Raw genomic sequence first — 26890 nt, 5'->3', positions numbered from 1 at the left:
GATGTCTGTTCCTGCCCAAGGAGCTCAGAGAGCCAGCTGGCTGCTCCACTACATAATCCTTTTATCACCAGCCCCTGGCACCTCACTAGTCAAAAGTCAGCCACACTGCTGGTTTGAATGTTTTTGTTTCCTTCTTGGATTTTTCTTTTTTTTTTTTTTTTCTTTTTTTGTTTTAAACTCATTTCCACCCACATTCTGATTCACAAGGGAAGAAACATTTTCAAGACTTTTTTCTTGTGAATACAAAAGTAAGGCACAGCACTGTTTGGTCACCAACAGCTGAGATATCAGAAGCCTGCACTTTTTTAAGAAAAGCGTGATACACTGCAAGAGATATTAACACGGTATCAGCAGGGCAACATAGGGATCATTGCAATTTTAATTACATAATCATGTCCCTTCACTTTCCTAAGTAATTATTTTTAAGTACTGACAGACATGGTGGTATTAAATGGGAGGGTCAAATCTTGCCCTGGTGTATCACTGGAATTACATCCTCAATAAATTTGGCTGCTGTGCAAAAACCTGGAGGCAGGGGTAAGCAATGTGCTGGACTCCTACAATTCTCATTCTGGAGTTACCAGAAGATACAGATCTCCCATCACCTGGAGGGTTTTGGCTGAGCCAAAACTTCAGCAATAAGCAGAGCTACAGCAGGTCAGGGAGGGAACCATAACACAACACACTAAAATGGGCTGCAACTACATTCGTAACAGCCACAAAGCCTGGAGCAGCATTAAATAGCTATGCAAAGGGTATTTACCCAAGGAGCTGAGGGACAGTCTTGTATCCTCAGAATTCCTGGGATAATTACATTAATTTTCAGGTTTGTACTCAGGTAACATGGAGGTCTGATAAGCATTTATCAGTGTTGTTGCAAAGAGGATTTGTTTCACAGACAAACACTTTGGAAGAAATTGTATTTTGTAGAAAAAATCCAGATACCATAAAGCAAAATCATATCTGTTTATAAAACACTATCAAATTCACAGTTTTTCATAGTAAAAATTAGAATTGTTTGCTGTGCAGACCAACCTTATAAAGGAGAAGGCCTTATAAAAGAGAAGGAACTTGACCGATTGCTTTCAAAATTTTTGACAGAGGCAGAAAGCTTCAAGTCAATTTTGTTTTCATACATATTTCCCTTTAACCAAGAAATGGCAGCACTAAACAACTCTGACACACAAAATCAAAAGGCAAAGGCCACTCTCATGGGTCACAGCCACATTTGGGCACTGACCAACATGTACATAGAATTTCTTAGACTTTTGATACCTACGATTTAAAACTGTTCAACATGATAAAAGTTTCTTTAAAATTATTTTTTTAAAGAGTGGTACACTGTTTTATAGCACAAATTGTAATTTCTCATTTCCAGAATCAAAGAACCCTAGGATGGTTTCGGTTGGAAAGGACTTTTAAGATCATCTAGTTCCAACCCCCTGCTATAGGCAGGGACACCTCCCTCTGCACCAGGTTGCTCAAAGCCCATCCAGCCTGGCCTTGAGTGCTTCCAGGGATGGGGCATCCACAGCCTCACTGGGCAACCTGTTCCAGTGTCTCACCACCCTCACAGGAAAGAATTTCTTCTTAATATCTAGTCTAAATCTACACTCTTCTAGTTTAAAGCCATTTCCCCTCACTGTGTCACTATATGCCCTTATAAAAGGTCCCTTCCCAGCTTTCCTGTAGGCCCCTTCAGGTACTGGAAGGCTGCTAAAAGGTCCCTCAGAGCCTGTCCTCACAGGGGAAGTGCTCGAACCCATTGATCATCCCAAAGTCTTCCATGAGTTTGCACTGTATGGCACTAGAATCAAGGCTTTAATGGGACCTGGAACCTGCGCAGGTGAGACTGGCTCCATATATGGCTAAGTAACTGCTCTGATAACCTGTGAGCCTCCTGAAGGGCAATGCTGTCTAATGTCAACAATTAGAAGAAACCATTTGGACAGACATCTGATTTCTATGCATGATTTTAACTATAAAATAGTTCCTTAGATTAAAGTCTGATGGAGGTCAGAAAAAATAAAAAAGCATCCCCTTACCCTGGGCAGCGCCATCAGTGGAGGCTGAAAGTGAATAAGATGTATATAGCTTTTGTTGTCCTGCAGGTTGTTTTCTCCATTCAAACAAAGAGCACACCTGGCTTTCACCAGTCAGACATCCTTTTCCATCCCAGAACTACTGGCTGCCTCAGTACAGCCACAGTAATGATGGATTTTGTTTAGGTAGGAGGAACTTCACAGAGAAAGAGAGATCAGAAGGCAAAAAAAAAAAAAAAAAAAAAGAATAGGAAAAGCAAACAAACAAACAAAAAGCCCTCACAGGCTCTTGTTTACAGATTTCTCTTTGACAATGTGTGTAGGATGGCATCAGTTCGATGCCGTATCTTACAAGTTATGATTTTCTGTGCTTATGCAAGTGTGGAAGACAGATACAGAGTTGGTAAAGATGAACAATTAATACAAGGATATGAGAAGTAATTTTTTATTTGAAAACCTGTAACTTTTCTCACTTTTCTTCAATTCTGTTCTTCACTTCTAGAATGAAGTCTTCCCCTGCTTTGCAGTTGCCTTCTGCATCCCAAATTGCACTGATGTCTTTTTCAGAAATAAAATTATCCTGTCTGCACAAGGGGACCCATTCAACCAGATCTTTCTGAAACAGTCCCCCATATTTCTCCGATCTCAATCACCAACTCTACAGGTGAAAGCTAATGTTAAGCTTTTCTCCCAGATGAATGTGAAATGTGTGAATTACAATTCACGGTCTCTCTGAACTGATAAGAACATTTCTTCATGCCCATCGTTTGGCTTTTTAAACCACATGACCCTTAGTGGTTCTTAACCGTCCACGCAACCCGGCAGCCTCTACTTGTGCCGAGGACTCAAACAACCTGAAGAAGAGGAAACAAAATGCCTGTGGTCTCAATAGGAAAACAAATTGCAAAGGCAGGATGGGCAGTGGCTAGGGCATTCTCCCTGTTAATTCAAGAGACTTGAGCTGCAGTGCTATATTGGTCACTGTCCTGCCTTGAACAAACCACCTCTCTACCCCCAGTTTCTCCAGCCACACGTCGTTCAGGTGCTTGCTCCATCAACTTTGATGGCATCCTCTTACACAACAGTGTTTCAACACCATAACCACTACAGTGACAGCACAATGATCATGAAAACCTCCCTGTGCCTGGAGTGTCAGTCTCAGTCATCTGAGAGCAGGTGCATTTCAAAGAAAGATAAAGAAAATAAACCCTCTGTGGTCTTCTCAAGTGTGCATACAGCTGTAACCAGAAAAGATTCAGGTCAAACAGCAGCACATTTGATGATGGCTCTATTTTTGAAAATGTTCCCTTCCTATCCCAGAGCATTTGTGGCTATATAGACAAGTGCTGTAAGAGTACAGGAGAATAAAAACTAAGAACATGTCACAGCTAAAAAGTTTTCTTCCTATTTCCAGCGCATGGCAGTAGGAATATTTGGATAAACATCAAATAACAGTGAATATTTTGCATTCTGAAATTCTCTGGATATCGACAAAAAGCATGAAAATCCTATAAAAAGTACCAACAATGCTGGTGGCAGCTTGTAAAGAGCATGGGCATTGTTAAATCAATCCTTACACCTCAAACACTCCCCTGCAGACTCCAGGCCAGATTTCACTGCTCACTCAATAACGATATACTGCTTCATTTATATAATCTCTGCAGGTCTGAACATGCAAGTGCTGCATTTACCAACAGCAAGTGTTTACATGATTAGTTGATCTTCTCTTCAATTCCAGCTACTGCATCTGGCCTGCACACTTCACCTTCCAGCCCAGAACAGCTCAGTTTAAGTGACAAACTGAACTCTAACGCTATAGGTTAGAGATGCAGGTGTTAAAAACCGCTGCTGTGTGGATGGAACACAGCAATTTTAGAGTTTGTCCATCATTTCAAAACAGCCAAAGGTGGAGAATTAATAAATTCCTAAATAAATTAAAGTATCTATCTTCTGCCTGTCATCCAGCTTTACAGTACAAGTGGGGGCATCTCAGGGATATTTTAATGAAAGCAATCATTGCTATGCAGCAGTACGTTACCAAAGTGACCCTTTGGCACCAGTGTTTAGGGATTTCAATTGGGTCAAGACATGGCTGAGTCAGGACCACTGACAAAGATGTCATATTTCAGGTCTTGCCAGTCAGTAGCAAAGATAAGAACTGGATCTAGCTTGATAATTGGAGGAAAGCTGCTCAAATGCTTCTGACTTGCTTGCTGTGATTTCATGCTTTCACCAGCAGTACTCAATGCCCTTGCAATCCTGGAGCTATTTAAACTAGCCTGTGACACTGTTGTCTTGTATTTCAGAGTAATTTTCTTTCTGATTGGTTTGTATGAACCGAACTCTACCCTGAGTAAACACACTGCAGCGTCCCTGCAAACCTTCCTTTCTGAAAGTATCTGAAGACAGGATTAGTCCACTTCTCTCAACAGTGGCAATTTAAAATCCTAGAGCAAAGCTAATTTCTCATAATTACGGTGTATAATTTCTTGTACAATAATTAAAACCTCGTGGAATAGGAACAGATCGTTAAAGGCACACACTGGAGACATCTAAGTTATCTGAGTAGGTTTAGAACTATATATGCAGGGGCTAAGTTTTTAGCTGAAGTGAGCCTTTGTTGCTTGAATACATTATTTAGAGTCCATTGAAATGCACAGCAGGTCACACAGGCCATTTGCCTACAGGACCATCCATGTGAAACAGACGATTAAGAGCATTTGGGAAAAGAGGGATTTAAGATTTGGAGCAGCTCTGGCAGCGTCTCAGGGCACTGACAGAAGGTACAACTCACAGCAGAGACTCAGCTGGAATTCTTCACAGGCCCTCCTTCCCCACCTGTGAATAATCCATTGCCATTTCATCTGAGGTCTGCCTAATTAAAGCCTCCAATCCCTGCAGACTAAACCCCAATCTGGCTTCATTCTCCTCACATTGTGATCGGTCAGCAGGCTTCTCCTGAAGAGAATCAATCAGACTGCCTGATAGCTACACACCATGGAGGGACATACTGAGATGTACTAATTACAAAGACAGCTGTCCTGCCTTACCAACCCTATGTCAAGGCAGTCAACACCAGTTTGTTACAATGGTCAAGAGAACAAAGCCACCCGCCTGTGTCACGCACTGCTCCACAACTGCTGCGGCTGCATACAAGCCAATTGCACAAGGTGAAATCCTGACCCTCCAGGTCAGCAGGGACTCCACACAACCAGCACAGACTAAAACTACACCCATGTTCTTTTTTTAGCACTTTCATCATACTACTATTCCTCCACACCAGACTTTTCAACTATGACCTACAGGTTTTTTGTTTTTTTTTTTTTATTTGCCACCATACTGGTAGGCTGGTCAAATAAGTTCCTTTCTGTATCTAAAAGCAGTAAAACACATTTTAGGATGCTTTCTGTAACGTGATTTCTTCTTGTTTGCATGACACAGATAATGGGAGTCGAACTAAATGATCTCCAGAGGTCCCTTCCAACCCCTATGATCCCGTGATTGGCTATTTCTTAGTATCTTGCTTTTATTGCTGAAAGACCCAAAGATTTACCAGGAAGTAGGAAATTAGGACAAAAATACTTGAGATGAATTTCATCTTGCATGGCCGAAACCTGACATAGTTGTAAAACATTGTCTTGGAACTACCATTTTAAGAACCTCACACAGTTTACTTCTAATGTCCACTGCAGTATTACCACAAGCCATCAGGTGCTTCAATACCTGAAGCCCTTCAAGTGGCCAGTTCTGGCTGAAATGCTAATACGGTATCACTTCAGCAGTACATTCTGAAATAGTACTACGGATAACTTGTTGCCACGGTTGCATTTCTCCTTGCTTACCCTCAGTGACAGAAAATCAAGCAGCCCTTTCTCGGACTGCAACGCCACACAAGAGAAGAAGACATTGGAGCTGACATGGCACTCATCTGCAGGACAAAAGATGCCAGCTCATAAAGCACAAGGCGAGCAGAAGAGGAACCATCAGTCCAAATGGCACTGCTCTGTGTTTCAGTCCTCAGGCGCTGACCTGCCACTTTCTCTTGGTCTGGTCACGCACTATTCCCTCAGGACCGCATGCCTGAATTCCATTTAGGACGTGAAAGCCTTCTGTGCGTGGGCTAACCTTTGTTTTTCATCTGTGTAAGTGCTACTGAAATACCGCATCTAAACCTGAAGTACAATAAAGGAGGATGCGTAACTGGAAAGCATTTAGGGAAGGGCCATGAGAGTAAAGACCAGACTGAAAAAAAGCAGTAAGAGTCTTGAGGAGCTTGAGGAGCTTACCAGTGAGAGGACTGTGAGCCCTTGATGGTACTCTGCAAGTACCTAAACCAAGAGCATACCTTCAACAGCAGTTTCTAAAACATAGCAGATAAACATACCATGAGCATGAAAATCAAGGGAAGACATTCAAATGAGAAAGGCACAACATTTTTTTTCACTGTCTGCATTCATTGGAGCAGCTCATTTCTGCTGCTGGACCCTCTAAAACCACCAAGCACAAAGAGAGTACTGGGTGTCTTCCTTCTTCCAGCAGGTGGTTTTCCAGACTGCTTGCCATGCAGCTGGTTAGACAAAATGATCTCAGCAGCTCCCTTTCATTTGTGGATAAAACAATGATTTATTTATTTGGGAAAGCTTAGTGCTGGCTGCTTTAACCTTTGGTCCTGGAACTGCCAAAGATTGACTTTGCATCAAAGATAGGGAGGAGACACAGCTACTGACCTGCAGCGCACGTTATCATCCAGAGCTGTGCTTCCCACACAAAAGCTTCATGAGGCAGAAACAAGTCCATTTCTTATGCAAGTATTTGACAGGCCAGCAAGGGAAGTTTGGCTGAGCTTTTGCTGTGGTTGACTGTCTACAAAGAGTCAGGCTGTAGAATTGTGCACTAGCTTAGATTAAGTCATTACAAAGCCTTTACATAAATGTCACAAATTAACAAAAAAATCCTCCACATTATCAACTCCAGTGTTAAAAAAAGGAAAAACCCTGCAGCAATAATAAATCATAACTCCAAAAACTTCAAGGTTTAATAAAAAAAAGTTTGAGTTATCTTTAATTAAGCATGGAGTGCCATGACAGTTAGCAACTTCCTAGTTCAGTACCAAAAACCGGACTCAAGCAAAGTTAAGCACTTGATCACATCCTTTTTCAGTACTGTGGCCACAAGCAGTTTCTCTTTCTCTGATGTGTTTTGTGCCTGAATGCAGTTTATTCCTCAGTAGACCATAGAAGGCAGCTATAAAACAGAGCTGACGTAATGCACAGCTGTGCTGCTTTCTCAAGCAAGTAAATTTTAGAGCACACTTCCTACTTTGAAGAAAGGACAGGAATTAAAAAAATATCTCCTGAGGAGTCCGTTCACTTCCTCATGTATCAAGTCTTCTGTGTGAAAGTCATTATGAGAAATTAGCCAGGCTTCAATCATAGCCAGTACCTTACATGAGTAAATTAGGAACACCGCAGAATATTCTACTGAGCAGCTTCGAGTTGCTGGGAAACCAGAGGTCAGGCAGCACTGAAAGGGCAGATTATTCCCATCTCGGCAAAGGCACAGGGCTCCATTCAGTGTGCAGCCCTGGCTCTCACTACAGGCTGCAGTGGCGTGCGACCCAGCAGCCTGAGGGACAAGCACCACCCAGCTGCCCCAGGACCACTGTGCACCACTCTGCACCAAAGAACTCCTTCATCTCTCCGTGGCAATTGCTGTTTTGCATCATCATCAAGGGCACACTTCCATCTGGAATGCCTGGGACATCCAGGGGCTTACAGGGCTACGCTTAAGCAGATTCGCAATGGTCCTGTAGACTTGCAGAGGTCTGAAGACCCACTTAAAGCTTTAAAAGCAGGAAGAAACTTGTGAGACTGCAGTTCTGATATTTTTTAAGTCTACAGAAGGGAAATCAAAGTTTACAGAAAGTCGTGAAGATCCCTAAGATTAGCAGAGACATCTGTCTGGCTGACATCAAGAGCTGTGTGATGGCTCAGATAAATGACCCAGCTTAATCCCATATAGTCACTATGCTAATTATTCCCACTTTCATCTCAGCACATCTCAGATAGCATCAGTCTAACTTTGGTATTTTTCTTAGAATTTGGTCCTTCGTGCTTCTCTTCTATCCTCATGCTTTCTTATACTATAAATTCAGGACTTGCCCCGTGGATCTACAACCAGCTAGACAACAAGATACCAAGGCCAAGAGAATGGTGTATGTTTGAAAGAAAGGACAGAAAACAAAGGCAGTTGCTTGTTCTTCTATATGTGCGTATCACAGAAAAAGGCAACAAATACGTTCTTCTTGGACTCCTTTGTTATAATGCAACAGATGCCCCCTCTTTAATTAAGAGTTGGAAACTCTCCTACATGAGTTCTTTGATGTTTTGGAAAACAACATCAAAATCAAATTAGATTTATCTAGTAATTCAGATTTTTTTTTCCCCTAGAACAAACAAAAAGCCCTTTACTGATTTCTTTATATGTTACCTAAACAGCAGATGGAGAAGCTCTTTCCCCCACATCTCCTTGCAGATCATAGCCGCTTCTGCTACCACCATGGCCAGGCTGAAGGCACAAATAACTCAACTTCAGCAGCAGGAGATCGGATAGAAGCTACCCATACTCCCTACAACCACTGCTAATAATGTCAGTTAGCAGCCAAACAAAAAACACCCAAAGAAACAACCAACCAGTTTGATTTCATTGCCATAGATTATACATTGGCAAGCACTAACACTTGCAATCAAAGACACTGTATATTTTTCTCTCACAAAAAAATGGCACCAACTTAAATGTTTGTGCCACTTCCCACGTACTTGTGAAACAAGTGTTAACTACAGACTAAACTGGCTTTGCTTTACTAGCATGTTCCAGAGTTCCCCCAGTCTGATGGCAATCATCTCTCTTAACACCAATATGCCACATGAAATAAAATCAAGTGATCTGTGTGTGTACACATACACACAGATTGAGGTGCAATATATGGTAAAAATGACATGTGCACCTAATTAATTTAACCTTCAACCACTTCAGTGATTTCACTGAGATGCCACTGTTCATCTCCAGTAAGCATGCAAATTTTAAATTCAGGGATGCTTATCAATGGCCTTTTGTTTTGCTAAGCACTTTTATTAGTGCTTCTTCTTACATGAAGCACATGTTTTGTTGACTCCATCTATTTTTTAACAATCCTGTGGAGAAAAGCTCTGCCCTAACTTAGAATTTTACAATCTGCTGTGTTACATTTAATTAAGAACAGGGCTCTTTCTATCATTTAGAACTGAGATTTCCTCTATCCATCTTCTCTCTGGAAAATCTGGAAAATACAATATTGAGACTCCCTAACTGCTAAGATGCATTTTCATTGCTGGCATACCCAAACTATGTTTTCCAGGGTAGCATTGCAGACTGCACATCAGTGGAACAAGAGATGTAAAAAAAATTCCTTCTGCCTCTGTGCAGATGACTAGCAACTTCAGTCTGGGTAGACAAGTGTAAGAGAGCTGCACATCTACCTCACTCTTCTCCAAAGCAGTGTGACAAGAGGCACTGTGGTTATAGGGACTCTATTACGTGCAGGACTGCACATCCAGAGCAGCATAAATAACTAAAGCAAAGCTTCTGGCATGCACTTAGAGCTCATTGAAGCCAATGAGATGCACAAGCCCTTTAAGGACTTGGCTGATCTGAGGTGCTCTAGGTTGTACATGACAGTGGTCACAGAGAAACGGCAATTTTCGATGTCTACACAGCATTTTCTACTCTGATAAATTCCTAGGCTGACATTAAGTATACAACAAAGCAATGCCTACATGTTTGAGTCAGAAAGGAATCATGAGGGTAGAACGAGCTTTTCTAAACTGGATTTTGTTTGCTATGTGAATTGTCTGATTACATGAACAGCTTCTGTAACAAATTTAAGTGCTGGCCCGCTTTAAACAAAAATCAAAATTTCTGCCTTTGAAAGACTACTCAGTTAATGGTAACATAACTCAAATGCTGGACACGATCTCTTTTTGGCTAAAGACACACAAATTGTTTGACTGGCAAACATTCTTTTTGTGCTGAATCTGGGGCAGCCCCTCATGTGAGAAAGCCAATGGCGCTGAGGCTTTGGCATTCATCTGGCTTTCTGAAAGTGGGTTCCTTCTCTTAATCTACTTTATCTTTGCTTGATCGTAAGATGTTTGAGCTCTCCAACAACCCTACAAAATAGATACCTAAAATTTAAGGTTTACAGAGAGTAAGTTTCAAAAACGCCGTGATATATCTCATCCTGTTAACTCTGAAAATACAGCACAGCACTGAGAGTTTGGCAACAAACTGGCCTTTTCTACGCTAAACATTGTGCAATGCTCACAGGTGCGTGAGACACTCCAAGGTGGCAGCCAAAACTGGAAACTTCTCAGTGGCCTGTATGATTTACACAGTGCCAAGCATTTCTTGGCTTGTGCGCAGAAAACCTGGAACTTCACAGAACTGAATGCCTAAAAGAAGTGTATACTTACCCCATGCATGGGACTGAACAACAAAATGAACAGCGTCCAGGGAAGCAATAGAGTTTAGCTTCCTACCACCTCCGTAGCCAAGCTCCAAGGAGCCCTGGCCTGCTGTCCAGCTCACTACTGCTGGAACGGGCAGCTCATCAGGAGCTTGGAGGAGAAAGACCAACAGAAGCAACCTCAAACATCATCATGCCTTCACCCCAAGCTTCCCGTAGATTAGGCTGATTGCCATCATACAGACACAACTCAGCAGACATCCTGCAACATAGCAACAGTGCAAGGAATGGACACGTCTTATTGTTTAGGCTTATGAAGTGCCTAAAACCACTAAATAAGACATACTGAGTGTAAAGTAGGCAACAAAAAAAAGCAGATTTGATGCCCTCTTAGGAAATATTTCCCGCTTAAATTATGTTGTGAGGTGATTGCAAATGTTCTGGAGCGTAGTTAGTCCTCACAAATCTATCACAAAGAGTTTTTCTCCCATGAAGTCTCAGTTTGCAGCATCTTTGATTAAATTAAGAAGTTTCACATATACACATGCACACAGATACAGTTAAATAGAAAAAAAAAAATGTAAGAACTAACCTAAATCCACTATTAAACAGCATTACATTCTGCTCTTAACATAAATTTTGTGCTCTGAGGATGCCTCTGACAATGATTTGAATAGCTGAGACAGTGCTACAGCTTTCAGCTGCTTTCTATCAGCAATCCTGCTGCGTTAGAAAAAAAAGATTTTTATGCTTCTATTTATGTCACAAGGTGCACAGGTTGTAAATACAAGTTTTTGAATAAGCTACTAAGAAACGAAATCAGTGTTACATTTTTGAAGCTATGCAGTTTTAGAAGAAAAATTATTAAGTTCATTTAATTCATGTTCCACACAACAAAAATACCTATTTTTTGATCAACCACCGCTGTTATAACCTGAGGTTTGAAAGGACATATCTTAACATCAGAGAGAGAAGAACCATCAGGACTAATGAGAATCCCTTTTCCCAGTTCCACATGCACTTTATCAGATTGTATCACCTCCATCTAGATTTGCAAGGCAAATCCAGGGTTGCTCGAGACCAGAATAAAACTCCCATAGTCTTCAACGATGCAGGATCCAACCCATTCCCTTCCTAACAGGTTCTCTCAAGCAGCTTTATTCTAATTTTCAACCCTGTGGCTGAATTCTAATGTTTGCAGAGGCGAGTTCTTTAAGTGAGAAAGAAAGGGTAAAATGCAGATCCCAGAACAGAGCTATTTTCGCTGCTGGGCTGGGGCATTTGTCTCACAAGGGGCAGAAGGGGGCAACTAACACAAAGCAAACACAAAGTATACTGCTGTTATATCTTTCCCATTACTATAGTTACACATATTTTAACCATACTCTGTTTCTTGTGTTTCTACAGTGAAAGAATTACTGTCTCAAAAGTGTTCCATCAAGTTTCATTGGAAGCACGAAAACATTAATTTAGACTTCTGGATGCTGCTGGTCTCTTGCTGGACTTCCTCACACTCAAATGCGCACTGCCACTTTCCATAGTGTAATCAAAGCCAAACTACAGCCTTGCCTTACACCTTAATGAATTGCAGGAGTACTACTTTCCTCAGCTTTACATAGCTAGTTCTCCTGAATCTACATCACAAATTGCTGAACAGCAGAAAAGATCTTTCTGCCCCAAAGCAGACCACCAGTACAGCTCACATCATCCCCCCACTGCATACACACTCAGCTCTAGCTCTGATGACTTTTTTCTTGCTCTGCTAACAATAACTCCTTTAACTTAAAGACAGAGCATGTTTTATTAAAGCAGACTGCTTGGAAGGAAAGCTCTTCTGGTGTTTGAAATTATGATTAGACCAGTAGTTTAGTCATCTGTTCATAAATCCAATTCTGCAAGCACTCAGCCTCCTTAAAAGAAAATACAAGACCAGAAACATTTTCCATACAACTTGCTCTGCCAAACTCAGCTTCCTTTTCCCTTTCTACAAGTCCACCACAGCTTCAAGCATGCAAAATTGAAATTAAAACAAAAATACAACAAAACCAGAACACAAATAAATGCACAAATTAAACTCCTTACCTTTTAAGACTTTTTCACCCTTCAGCGTTCCCCCATTGTGAAAAACTGAATCTTTAGCAGCTGCAGCTATGCACACACACACACAGACCAGGGCTTTCTTCAGCTCACTCGTATTTCAAGTCTTTCATGTGATATCTTTGGCTGTACTTGCTTAATTCATTCCTGCTGCACTCAAAGGAAGTCAAGCCTGGCGAGGGTTGGCTCTGCAGCAACCGCTGTAGATATTCCTGACTAACAGGACAGCAGGGCTAATCTCACTTTATAAGCATCAAGAATGTAAATACATTTCACGGCCAAATTCCTAAACCTTAAGAGATAAAATGACAAAATGCCCTAAGACACAGTTCAGCAAGGGAGTTACGAATCTACAGTTTTTACTAGAGAACAATAGTCTCTACCCCAGCTTCACTTCTAGAGCTTTAACGGTGGCTATTTATCATTGGCTGTACATATTCCCTTGTAGAAGTTACCATGAGAACACACCGCACAGGATTTGAATGTAAATTGCAACCTGGAGATGTGGGGGGATTTTTGTTGTTTTTGCAGTTAAAAAAGAGAACTCCCAAAGCCCGATGAAGTACACAGTTTCTGCATGCATGTATTTGCATGACAATGCTTACAATTCAAAGGCTTGCTGCAGTGCACAAGAAGGAAGAAAAGCCAAGCTCTTTGCTTGGTATATATGAAAAAACAACTACTCCAGACTTGTGGTCAGCAGCTGCAGTTCTGCAAATGCTGATCTGTGTACAAATCACATAGGAAAAAATTAATAAAGCAAACGCCCACTAGGTAGTGTAAAATACAGAATAAGATAGGTGAGACTGTCTGTTACTGCAGCAGTCTAAGTTCTTCTCACTTCACAAGTAGCAGTTCAGAAAGAATTAACAACACAGCAAGAAATGCACTTGAAAAATGCCATTTCACTTGTCTATTGAACTGTTCTGGATGTTGCTTCCCCAAAGCAGTGCTTGCTCACCTGCAGGCCCCCACACCACTCATGGGAGCACACCACCAGGGTTACCGTCTGAAATCTGAAAATGTCTCCCACTGCTTGTAGACAGACTCCTACCAAACCGTCTTTAAATGAAACCTGGTGACTTGTGCAGATACATGCTGCAAAACATGCCAAAATCTGTTTGCCTGGGATTTGATGCAATCTTTGCAACGCAGCAGCTGCTTCCTCCCAGGCAACGCCATCCTAGTTTTCTATCCTTACCATGCTGACTGAAAGATAAACTCCAATGCACTTTGCAAAGGGATGCTAGTCAGCCCTGCTTAACCGACAGCAAACCTTGCTGAAGAAGACACACCTGTCAGATGTAGCCTCATAAGAGGAATGACCTACTTGAGGCTAGCAAGCAGCTGTGCGGTAGGACAGGGACAAAGGACACCCCAGGCAGCACTGCTGGCACACAGCTCGGAGACAACAGAAAGGCTGGGCTATGCCTGTACAGCACAAAACTCCTTGCAGGAACTGTCTTGTTCTGTGGATTCAGAACTGCACGTAACATTACTGCTGGCGCTTTGGGAGCTTTCCTTACACCCACTCTCTGATAACACTTTCACCTCAGGACTCTTCTAGTGCCTGGCCTAATTACTCAAGTGATATGCCAGGAAATGATGCAGCTGGGACATATTCCACAAGTCTTGATTTGAAGCTATGTAATTCTATAAAACCCAAGGCGACAAGATCCAGGTAGCTGAATTAAGCAGCGTCAGCTGGGCGTGATGCCATACCTTATGACTGTGCCTTCCTGGGGAAGAATAAAGCCTTATGAGCTAGTTAAAGCACCAAGGATAGCTCGTGTTTGGCCCCGTGCGCTTGTGGCAAGCGATGTAAAAGCAGGGAACATGCTCTGATTTGGGAAATGGCTGTGCTCCTCAGCAGGATGAGCCTGCACAGCAGTGCTGGGAGCCATACCAGACTGCCTCAGCAAGTCAGATCCATGCTTAGAGCCCGCGGCTCTGCTTCCTTGAGCACCAATGACAGCAGTAATTGGCAGTCAGAAAGCCTACTTAAGACAAATATTTATTGAGAACAACTGTGATTAAAGACAGATTTTTAAATTAGGCAGCAAGGATCTCTAATACATGAGCTGCTTCCACACCTGCAAATGAATAATACCAGACCTTAACTTTCTACAGACAGTGCCGCACACACCCTTTAGTTGTACCTGGGCCACATAACTTATTGCCTTTATTTTCAAAGTATTACAGAGAAGCTGTACAGATGATGATCAGGATTTCTCTTCTCCCTTTTTAATGGATGTACCCTGCAATGTGCCTGCTCCCAGCACCAGAGAACACTGTAGCTATCCTGCAGAAGCCTACCCCAGGGCTCTTCAGCTGAGTCAGTAAACCATAAAGATACCTCCATTTATGGTCTAATACATTTTAGCTTTTAAGTGCTGGGCTCAGCCTCCTTAGAAAAGCCACAAAGGCACCTACGCTCCAGAAAAGAGACCCAGAGTCTGCTGACTGACCAAGGCTAGTATACAGAGCATGTGTTTGGGCACAACTGCAGTGGGATGTGCACAAAAATCTGAAGCTGGGTCACTGTATTAAGGATATATTTTTGTTTAAATAAAGACTTGTAAAAACAAAGATAGCTAGCAGTTCTGTGCTGAAAGTTTAGTAGAATGGCCTTAAAGCTCAGAGTCCTCCCTACATCTTGAAGCTGCTGTTGCTGCAGTGGCACTGTATTAGTTCTGTCCTCACGCTTATTTCTGCAAAAACCTCCTTACAAAGTAAACTCAGTAATTCACACAGTCACGGCTGTATGTAGGACAATATTCTAATTCTAGCCTGACAACCAGTTCACACACTGCATTCACTGAACTTCTACAGGCTCCACACCCCATGTACAATTATCCGTGCAGATAGGACCAAGCTGTTCTCTGTTTCTCTGTATCTGAGCTGTACTTCTAATTGGAGTTTAGGCTGTTATCATGCTATACTTACATTTGTAATGGTTCAGAGCTATTTTAAGAGCACAATTTTCATTCAGACACCAAGTGAATATGTTTATATCTTACTTCGTACTAGAGGACATGCTGCTTGCTATTCCAGTGTCTCATGGCTCTTTAATGACCTATATCTCAAAGTGCATTGCAGGTGCCAACAGCCTTACCTTGATCCTTTTAAATGGCTCTGGCCTCAGAAGCACTGTTAGCAATCTTAGCACCTGGACACTGGCTTTTTCAGAATGAATAGACACTATGATGATAGGACTCCTAAGTGAAATGAATCTTCACAGAATCCATTTACTTTTTGTACCTACTTTTGCAGTAGGTTTACAAAACAGGCTTAATTTTGTCTCATTTCTTTACCTTATCTAATTAAATTTTAAGATTATATATATATAAATATATATAAAAATGTATATGTAAAATAATTGCAAAGAAAAATAATTGTCCTTTCAGAGATCACATGCTTCAAAGAAGGCTTGCATCTTGCCAGTGGCCAGACTATCACTGCAACAGAGGAACAAGAGCAACAATACATGAGCAGAAAGTGAGATGAATAGAAGCCCAGCAATTCAAAAGTTCAAGCAACCCACTCCAACACAGGTTTCCAAAACACAAAAAATGAAATTCTTACCTACATCAGAAATTTCATACCAATTCTAACGAAGCCAGGAGTTTGTCCACTAGGACCAAACTGGACTGGACTAAGAGCTGGGTCTGTTTCTTTAACCAAAGAGAAGTGAATATGCCTGTCTAAGTGCGTGAGAAAACAACAGCTTCTGAATGTGTTGAATTCTCAAGGCCAGGAAATTACAGACGCGAGCTGTAATAATCAAAGTTTTAAAAAAGATTAGCCCAGATAGGGCTGTCCAAGAGAAAAATGCAGATGTTGGAAGTAGGGGCCACTTACAGTGATTATACCAATGTTAAGAGTCAGATGAAAAATTCTGAATGGACAAGAGAACTCGAGAAGGCAATTAAGCCAACTGCCAAGATTGGCTCCTTCTGACCAATAGGAGAATTTTTGCCTCTGGAAGAGCTTGCAAAGAAAATGAAGATCTTAAATTTATTCTGAACAGACTTCTAAGTAGCCCCAAGGGTTAACAATTTTTTATTTAATAGCAGCAAACTTGGAAGAAATATGGATGTAGCTTGTTTTAGAAGGACTTTTTAAAAAATTATTTAATATGCCCCAAAAAGACAGATGGAGAACAGAAAGACAAGGTTGCAGGGATGAATCATCAGATAGAAAAGGAGGCATGAAAGGAAACACGAGGAAAAAAACAGCAGAGAAAGTTGTGTCAAAGTTCAGAAGGATGAAATGATACATAGTTCTGAATGGTGCACTGAAGTTCAGGGAAATGAAGAAGGGGCTTCATTAGCAGAAAACACTCGTTAACCATTCCAAGTGGAAAAGTTTCCAAGTTATGGCTAGTTCAGAAGAGACTGGAAACTGCGAAAACACACAGATTGATTGTTTAGGGGTCTCCCAAAGATTAATGGGTCCTCTGTTCTTCTGTCTGAGGCCTAACTGCAGAAATGTCTTGTGACAAAAGGTCATGGACTCTATGCGCTCTCTTTAGGAAATTGCTCTAATGAGTGTAGATCCTGCTTTGATATGTAAATATTTAGTAGTCTACTGCATATGCTGAATTGCTTTTGCTTGCCACTGTAACATATTTGAAAATTAAACTTTTGATCAACTAAAAATCAAATAATTACCGTAAATTATCACATCTCTTATTTAACATGAATAAACTTTAATGAGTAGAAGAGCAGAGGAAGAACTGTCAGCTGCATATTTTGCTTTTCAAAGCTTTGAACACCTTCCATTTGCTTATCCTCATTCACCTACAGAATTCAAACATACTTCCAGAGTGAAACAGCTCTTGGGCACCTCCACCTCCTCCTCTCCAGAATTATAAGGGACGCTCACTGATGGGTGTCACCTATTAATATCCAATCAAGAGCGCAACAACTAGCTTGACAGGCTCTTCATGACACAACTCAATCTGTCTCCTTTTAGAGTTTTTCTTGTCCAGCTCTCTTTTAATGCCACATATTTCAAAAAAAGCAGCTATGGTGGACTTTTCTTTCACGTCATTTGCTAATTCTCGAGCATTTATTTTATTTAAATACTTCTTGAAGGATGACATTTTAGCATTTCATGTGACTGCTACTGCAGTGGACAGAAAGCATGCTGAAAAATGCTCAGTAAAGATTCTGGTCTTTTTCAGTCCTAACTTCTCTCTTTCAGGGCCTCATCTGAATGTTTCAAGCAGTATATTTCTATCCAACCTTGCTCAGTGAGTCACATACGTGATAATCCCTGATACCTCTTATACTGCTAACATCTCTCTGAGCTGTGCCAGCTCAGAGCTATGCAGACTCATCCACCTTGTTTTCCTTTGTACAGCTGGAAAAAAAAAAAGCAATTAGTCATATGACAGGAGAAACTGTGACAGTTTTAACTCTAATGTGACGTGTATCCACGGAATCCAGCCAAGCTACAGAAGAGACAAATGCTGTTCACAGCCCTGCTTCTACAGCAGAACTGTTCAGCAGGAGCTGAATACTACCGACTAATACCAACTAATTCACCAGATGGCATTAAAAATCTCCATGTTGGTAGACAGAAGGAACAGACAGCAGTGCCCAGCAGACAAAATGGCAAATCACGAAAATGCATTTTGAGAACAATTCCTTGAGTAAAAAATACCATTCACAAGTATTATGTATGGCTTTCCTTCTAATTTCCCACCAAATGGAAATGGAGTTGGTACTGCACCAGCTCCAACAAGTAAAATGCATGACCGTTTCCCTACTCTGGCATCAATTTAGTTCTTCAAATAGCCTTTTATTTATTTGTTAAAGCCATCAAATCCAATTAATCTGCAAATTAATTGAGAACAAGGACAACCATTTTTGCATAAGATTTCATTGATATGCTTGTAGATACTTGGAGAAATTCCTGTAGATGGTGCTTTACAATATTTTCCTGCACAGAATCCTACACTTACACGTGGTTTCTGAGAATGAAGCAGTCTCAGACTTCTTTAAAGCTTCCATTTTCACAGCTGCTAACTGTGTGAAAACTTTGTTTTAATGCTAGTAAAAAGTGTGTGCAAATACAGTAGTGTATGCCAAATTCATTGGGGATGGAGCATTTCAGTGGGAAAAGAGTGTGAGAACAAGGAGTATGGGAGTGAGAAGCTACTTTCTTGCTATAGAAACACAACTTGCATCAACCATGGCAAATCCTTGTGACTTTGGCACTGTGGAGATCAGTCTATCTTGGATGCAAATGGACAAACAAGAAAAAGAATGCAAATTACTGTACTAATTCTTATACTCCAATGGCAGCAGGAGGGCTTTATAAGGGTTGTGGGGCTTGCAGAAAGAAATGGGAGAAGGGAGAACAGGCTTTTCAAAAGTGCATTCCCTCGGTGATCAGAGATGTTGTTGCACACATCCCTTGGGGGTAGTGGTGGATGGCAAGCTGGACATGAGCCAACAATGTGCCCTAGCAGCCCAGAAAGCCAACTGTATGCTGGGCTGCATCAAAAGATGTGTGGTTGGCAGAGGGAGCTGACCCTGCCCCTCTGCTCTGCACTGGCGAGACCTCATGTGGAGTACTGTGTCCATAGGTGGAGTCCTCAGTACAGGAGAGATGTGGACTTGTTAGTGCGTGTCCAGAGAAGGGCTACAAAAAGGACCTAAGGAATGGAACACCTCTCCTGTAAGGACAACGTGAGAGAGCTGAGGCTGTTCGGCCTGGAGAAGAGAAGGCTCCAGGGGAGATCTGAGAGTGGCCTTTCAGTATCTAAAGAGGGGCTGTACGAAAGAAGGGGACAGACTCTATAGCAGGCCCTGTTGTGATAGCACACGGGGAAATGGTTTCAAACTAAAAGAGGGAAGACTTAGAATGGATATAAGGAAAGAATTTTTTTACAATAAGGGTGAAAAGGCATTGAAACTGGGTGCCCCACTCCTGGAGACATTCAAGGTCAGGCTGGATGAGGCTCTGAGCAACCTGATCTAGCTGTATGTGTCTCTGTTCATTGCAGGGGAGTTGGACTGGATGATCTTTAAAAGTCATTTCCAACTCAAATACTTATATTATTCTATGACAGGTGCTCACTGACCCCAGCTGCCAGCAGAGGCTCTGTCATCCATGGGGTCTAGAGACTGCAAAGCAAAGCGTACTCAGAGCACCAAATACTTCCAAGCACATAAAATGGGTTCTGTTGACCTCCTGGCTGCTCCCACTTGCTAAGACGTGAACAACCTGTATGTTATTTGACACACTACAAGGAACAGTGCAAAAGCGGAGTTAAAAACAGAATGTAAAGTCAGGGATGTACCATCCAGATAATCCAAAACAGCTGGAATGATATTTATCTGATTTGAGGTGTGTTTTGTGTGTGCGTGTGTGTGTGTATGTGTGTGTGCGCGCGCGCTAATTAACCAGATATCCCAAGGAATGTAGAATATAAACTAGATTTATAGCAAAGTCACCTATTTCTAAGTTACAATACGAAAACCATAGAACTTGTTGCATTTTTGACACATGCAGACTATGCTGAACAGCAGCCAATAAAGCCAGAATTGCTATACTATTATCTCTTTATTTCCTGCAGAGACCTCCAGCACATCCAAGCCTTGACATTGTCTTTCATTATCTGCAAATTGATATAGCACGATTCAGTTTCCAAGTGTCCCTTTAAAACATAATTCTATAAGAGAACATAGCATAGAATGCCTAGAATTGTCCATACATTGAAAGACTAACTTTGATAACAGCAAGTCAGTGATACCTGTTTTTCTATTAGTACAATCATTTGCTTCCTCTAATGATTTAAAACTGAGGTTGTATTTTTGACATTTTTTTCCTGAGTAAGCTCTCACAAAGTTGTCAAATGTGCAGCATTTTGTAACTTTTTAATACACATCAGAGAGTTTTAAACAATGACTATTAAAACGGTGCCCAGAAACAGAGGCTGCAAAATTCAAAAACTTTCTTCCAATGTCTTCACTTGGAAGATTCTTTTACAAAGTTAGTGAGGAACGCTACTGTCTGCTTCACGCAGCCATACATAACCACACACTTAGTAAAAGATTTGGCCTGGGACACAAAGAAAAGATGGGAGAAATTTTAAATCTTACCTTCTGCACATTGGGTTTGATGCACCGAACAAAGAAAGGATTTGAAGAACTCAGCGTTGCCATTAAGGAATGAAGTGATTCCTAAAACACAAAGACAGTACTTCACGAGTGGGCTTTTTGTACAAGTGAAATACCCCGGCAGAAGCTCTTATAGCTTAGCTGAGCAGAGAGTATCTACTGCTACACCTAGTGGTTCTCACCAGAAATTGCACTATTATGTAAGCCAAGTCATTAGACAACGAACACACAGAACAAATACATGCATGCTTGTTTCTTTTACTGGCCCTTCTGATTAAAGCCGTCATCAGTGCCCTACAGTGAACAAGATGCACAGATGGATATGAAGGAAGCTGTTCATAGGGAAACATCAAGCTGGAAAATTGCTGTTCCAATTAACTTTGAATGAGTGTTTAAGACTTAGGATTTGTACTCCCAATCTGCAATACTCAAGCAGGTCACAAAGCAGGACAAGGGGGTTTAAGGTGGAATTAAATAGCTGCAAAAAGCAGGATTCCTCTTTTCCTTCCAGCCACCCCATAACCATTCATTTTCCATTTTGCCTTCAATCATTTTGCGCACACAGAGTTCCCCTCTCCTATACAGCGTCACTATTGCTAAAAGGACACTGGCAGTAAATGTAATCTAACAAGAATCCAAAACATTTTTGAAAAAAGACTTTAGGATACAGTAGTCATTGTTTTATCAGTGCTTATTTTTCAAATAAATGCCCTAAGTTTACAAAAATTGAGTAAAGAATACGGTGGCAAAGAAAACATCTCTTAATGAAAGACTTGCAGCATTAAGCAGTTCCACAGTTACTTCATTTGATAGTTAACTGAGTTTAGTAATAGAAAGATAGATTACAAGGTTCAGGAAAAATAAAATACTCCGAGTTTTGGAACTCTGTATGACCCAACACACATTAGGCTCTCAGTTATCTTAACCTCAAATGGAAGATAAAAATCAAAAATCCCTCAGTCCTTTTATGATTATTATTTTAATTACACATCCACTCCTTTCCCTCCTGAGCCATCATTCCATATCTTATTCCAACTTGCCCCACTCTGTATTATTAAATACACATACCATTTAAAACTGAAGTTTTATATTTACTTTGCAGAAATACAAATGACTGAACAGAGTCCAGGCTCTAAATGGACCTGAAAAGTAGCAATGATAATGCTTTATCCCTCAAAGGTAGTGCTGTGTGCCAGGAAGCAGAGAGAATACAGAGCAAGCTGCCACGGAGGCAGAAAATTCACTTTTTAAAGGAGCAACTGTGTATCCTACCATATGTTCTTGAGTGAAACTGCCAAGGGCAGTGTGTTGCAACAAATTCTTGTTTTTATCTGCAAACCAAGGGCTTTCTTGATAATTAAATGTGAAGTGATAAAAGCAACAGGCAAAGTTGTGGATGTGCAAAGGATCTGCTACAGAGTCAAGGGAGCAAATGGTGAAGTGAATGGAGACACAAATGATAGTTGTCTGCCTTGTTTGCCTTTGCTGGCCTCCAGACCAGGACTCAAGGGCAGCAAATATTAAACAGCAAGAAGATACAAAGGCAAATATTCTAGTGCAAGGACAAATATTTACAGCTTTAAAAAGTAAAGGCTTCTCATGTACAAGCCTGCATGAACATTACTGTACCTATGGAAAACTAAGTCAATTCTTAGACTTCTAGCAACAGTGGCTACGACTTGCACAGATTAGAAACTTGGTCGGTCTAAACAAAAATGAGTTGCTATGTTTTCACAGCTATCTTTCATACAGGTAGCCAGATTTTACAAAGTTCTGCACACCTTTAAGTCAGTGTCAGATGATGTACCAATCTGAAGTAAGCTCTGCTTTAAGCAATAGGCTGAAACAGGTGATAGCCAACTTCAGCTATTCTACATGCACCCCGTGGCACCACTCCCCATCAAGGCTGTCAAATGAAGAACAGCATGGTAATCGGCTTGTACTAAGAACTTTGCCTTCACAGTTTTATTCAGTTCCATTCAACTGAAATAAGATGTACTAACCCCTAGAAAGCTTTAAAACACGGAAAAATGCCCAAACAGATCCTTTGGGGAAAGTATGAAAGTCAACTTCTTGTAAAGCATGTTGACCAGTTAATGGTCAATTAGAGTAGCTTTGGATAAGAGGCAATCATGTTTTCACATCATATTTTATCATGCTTTATGCTGTCCATGGATCCTGATGAAGATGAAATGGAATGCTGTATACTACTCCTTGTAAAGACAAAGCAAAAATATGATTAATTTCTATGTAGTACTGTCTGTAAATCTACTTTGCAAAGAACCAAAAAACTATGTGGAAACAGTATCTTCCCTTATCCTGAAGAGATATCAAAAAATACCACCCATCACAAGAAATGAGTACTCTGTGAGACAAACAATGATAGCACAGAGATATGTGCGGGATATACAACATCAGTGTTTTTAATAAAATACACCGTCTGCATCTCAGCATGCATTACTTGCTGTTCTGTCCAACAGTCAGCAATAATCTGTTAGGATAAAATCTGCCCTCAAGGGGATTGAGTCTGCACTCTTTAAAAAAAAAAGTGAATGAAGAGTACAAATGTATATTAATTTAAGCAGAATGAAAGACAACTAATCCAGACTTGTACTCATGTAATTTAAGGAGGGGTTTGTGCCAATCTTTTAAATTCTTTGCAGATAGACCTTATGCTGGATTTCAATTTCGTGCCATTCTTGATGGCAAAGCTATAAAGACTCAAAAAAAGTTTTTAATAAAAATGTTTTTCAAACTAAGTTAAAAAGAAGTGCAACACTTTAATAAGATATTTACTCAGAGCCTATTTTCCGTTGCACACAGGCACTGCTGCAAGGCTTTGTACCACTCTGTGGTTGGTTTTGAATTAGAAAAAAACAAGACCAGCGACGAACTTCACAGGAGAGCTTTACAATAACGACAGGTAAGCAAGTGGAAAGCAACTGGAGTTTCATGTGGATGGTGGGATGAGAACGTTGACTTCTGCATGAAGCTAGCTAGTATGCCCCTTCAGTTGATTACTAAGTACAGCGTCATAAAAGAGATAGCAGCGCTTTGATGCTGAATTTTCACCTATTTTGATCCGCAATTGTTCTTTACTGAATGGGGTTTATCTGTCACTGATTAGATACAGAGCAGAGGTGACACAATAACTAACCTTGAACTGTAGACTGACAGTGGGTTTTCTGTGCTTGCTTCCGCATTTAAGAGTGTCTTGATTGTTGCGACTTGAAACGTGTTCAAATAGATCATAGATGAAATCAAGACTGAAACAGGAAGGAAAAATAAAATAAGTGTATAAGATTTACAACTATAAAATGCGGAGTAAGCTCTGTCTCTTTGAAAGGAGATCTTCCATGCAAACAATGCTGATCAATTTTCTCCAAAACTTAGACACTACCTTTGCAGAATTTATTCAGGGGAGCCAAAAAAAAAAAAAAAACAAACAACCAACAACCTAAACCAAAGCATAACAAAGAGGTTCTTCCTTCTTCTTTCCCAGCACACAATTAGGGAAATGAAGAGTGAAGAGTCTTTGCTGCATTTTACTCCGTTCACTCAAACAAAACTCCAAATGACCGTAACAAGTACCTAAGAACTAAAATCCAAGAATTCCTGTTTGTTATGGACCACAACACAAAATAGCTACCCACATGAGCTTCACTTTCAGATGCTAGCTGTAAATGCTATTCTTCACACTATCAGTTTGGTATCCCCCTCCTACCACTACTACAGAAACACAGATCCTTTAACTCCAGACAGACATTGGTGCAAGAGCAAAACCGGGTTGTGTATCTTCAACTCATTTGCTACTTCTACCTACATACTTCAGTCGATGGCTTTCATGTCAGACACATCACAAAAGCAGAACAAGGAATGCAGTGAAAAAATTCTCACTAACTGTTCCTCCTGCACAGAAGAGCTGAGGGATTTACAAACAATTCCCAGAGCAAAGCAGGACAACTGGATGGACTAAGGTAGCAGCTGAGAACAGAAACAACCTGGGCTCCAATCCCTCTTCTCCTGGGAGCCCTCTGTGTGTCCTGGAATCTAAACCAAATCCTTACAGAAAGGCATGTGGTCCTGTTCCAGCTCACAAAGTAGTGCAAGGATCTTGAGACCTAACACAACAAAATGACAGGAGGCACACGAGTAGCAAAGACATCCAAGAGTAAAATTCCAGTAATATAAACTAGTTTTGGAAATCTTTCCTTTTAAACTATTGCAATTAATTTGCAATGTGGTAGGTCCTGAACACTAAGCTTTCAACCAAACTAGGAAATGCCAGAAATACGAGGAAATTGAGCTATATGTGAAACAAAAATCATGCAATCACCTGCCTGCGAGGCATCCTGAAACAGTCAAAAATCATCAGCTACTTTCAGTATCCTTACTTATCTAGTAGCAAGTTGGCTGTCTAGCACCCCTCTGTACTGAACAGGAACAAAGTACTGCACAATGTGGGAAAGCCTGACTCAGTGAGAGATTTCAACTCCGCAGTATTATGCAACATTTAGCATAGTCAACCCCGAGCACAGCTAGCTGATATGATGCCTTTTAACATGATATCCTAAAAAAAAAAATAATAATCACAGAAATGTACCTGCTTTCACGAAGCAAGTTCAGCAGATCATCTCTGAATGTATCTCTGTTCTTCTCCAAGATCCCCCGGACATCATACTGGACCTAGCAGGAAACAGAGCTGATTCAAACAACAAGCCAAGCAGTCGAGCAGCTCTCACAATGGTGCTACTGTAAAAAGCACTGAGGGAACAGACTGCTTTAGTTAATTTTCAGCAGCCTCAGGGTAAAATTAAGTTAATGAAAGCTCTGTTTGGAATAATTTCAGCAAATAAAATTACCTCCCCAGCATAGTGCTTCACTCCAAAGTTGTGAACAGCAACTCGTGGTTTTACATAAAAAGGATTGTTCTAATTGGAGGAAAAAGAAAAGAGAAAAATATTTTGAGAGAGTCAGGGAATAGAATAATATTATCTTCTAAACCCAGATTTAAACAAAACATTGTCTTTCTGCAAACTTCCCAGAAGATTTGTACTGCAAAAGTAAACAACCATCTTATAATAATAGGATCTGTTAATCTGGGATGCTCCAAATGCAATAAAAACAACAGATTTATAGCATCTACAAAGGCATTATACTAAAGCTGAAACCATCTGGCAAACCCACCTATTAAAGGCATTTTGAGAAGGAAGGCTCTGCCTTAAACCAGCAGTTACAAAGATCAGTAGACATATGCCTGAACCACCAAAATTCTTGAAAATATTTCCAGGATTACAACTAAAGGTAATACTGATCTGTACTGAGAGAACAGCAACCCTTTGGTAAATGACATCAGTGTGGTTATTTCATTAAATCAAGGGAAATAGAAAATCTAGGAAAATTGGGTTACTGCAGGGCTGTCATTGACCTAGGAGCAGAATTTGACCTGTTCACCAATATGGAGCTCTAACTGGACAGTAGCAAGATGGGACTGGACATTAAGAAGATAACTGACTCAGTCCTCAAAGCAAACGATGTGGCCTGCCATGCAAGTAGGATCCTGTCCAAGATATCCTCTACAACTATGAACCATATTTAAACCACAGACTTCTACAAAAGCAGAAGGAGCCTCCATACTGCACACAGGACACATCAGCAAAACATCACATACAGCGTGCTGGGCATTCAACTTCTCCAGTAAAGTGGAGTCAGTAGCTTGAGGGAAATGGCTCTCTTCATTGATGAGTGCCAGCAGGCCAAGTTTCTAGAACAGCAAAAAAAAACAGGCATAAGATGAGTTACACGGATACAGACCTTGTCCTCAGTTTGGAAAAATTACAACGTTCTTGAAGTTACTGTTCGCAGAGAAACACAAAACCAAAAGTACACGACTAAAAACCCAGTCTCTAGAAGACTACAATTCTATTTTCCTGGCAACTTTCCTTTTGAAGCAGATAGTATAAGATATGCAGGCAAAATAAAGAAAAAAGAAGGTACTGGAAGAAGCCACAGTCTTCTTGATGTAGGGAGTGTTTAGGTATATACAGTGACATTGGCCCAGAATGCAGCTCCAGCCTCCAGGATCTCTGGTGATCGGTAACGTAGGAGCTCCC

General features: G+C 40.9%; 1 protein-coding gene across 1 annotated transcript in view; it reads right to left on the bottom strand.

Annotated features, from left to right (window-relative positions):
* Window positions 1-26890, bottom strand: part of MYO10 (myosin X) — a 150920-nt gene that overhangs the window by 31930 nt on the left and 92100 nt on the right. Inside the window, exons 15-19 of the mRNA XM_042869024.1 lie at window positions 26449-26541; window positions 25640-25708; window positions 25381-25463; window positions 23935-24043; window positions 20760-20840 (exon numbers count right to left, since the gene is read on the bottom strand). Coding sequence (XP_042724958.1) covers window positions 20760-20840; window positions 23935-24043; window positions 25381-25463; window positions 25640-25708; window positions 26449-26541 — 435 coding nt within the window. The remainder of the gene's footprint in view (window positions 1-20759; window positions 20841-23934; window positions 24044-25380; window positions 25464-25639; window positions 25709-26448; window positions 26542-26890) is intronic.

This window comes from Lagopus leucura, unplaced genomic scaffold (genome assembly GCF_019238085.1).
Source record: "Lagopus leucura isolate 7727_CA_CO unplaced genomic scaffold, USGS_WTPT01 Super-Scaffold_100002, whole genome shotgun sequence".
NCBI lineage: Eukaryota > Metazoa > Chordata > Aves > Galliformes > Phasianidae > Lagopus > Lagopus leucura.
This window is presented reverse-complemented; position numbering and strand designations above follow the sequence as displayed.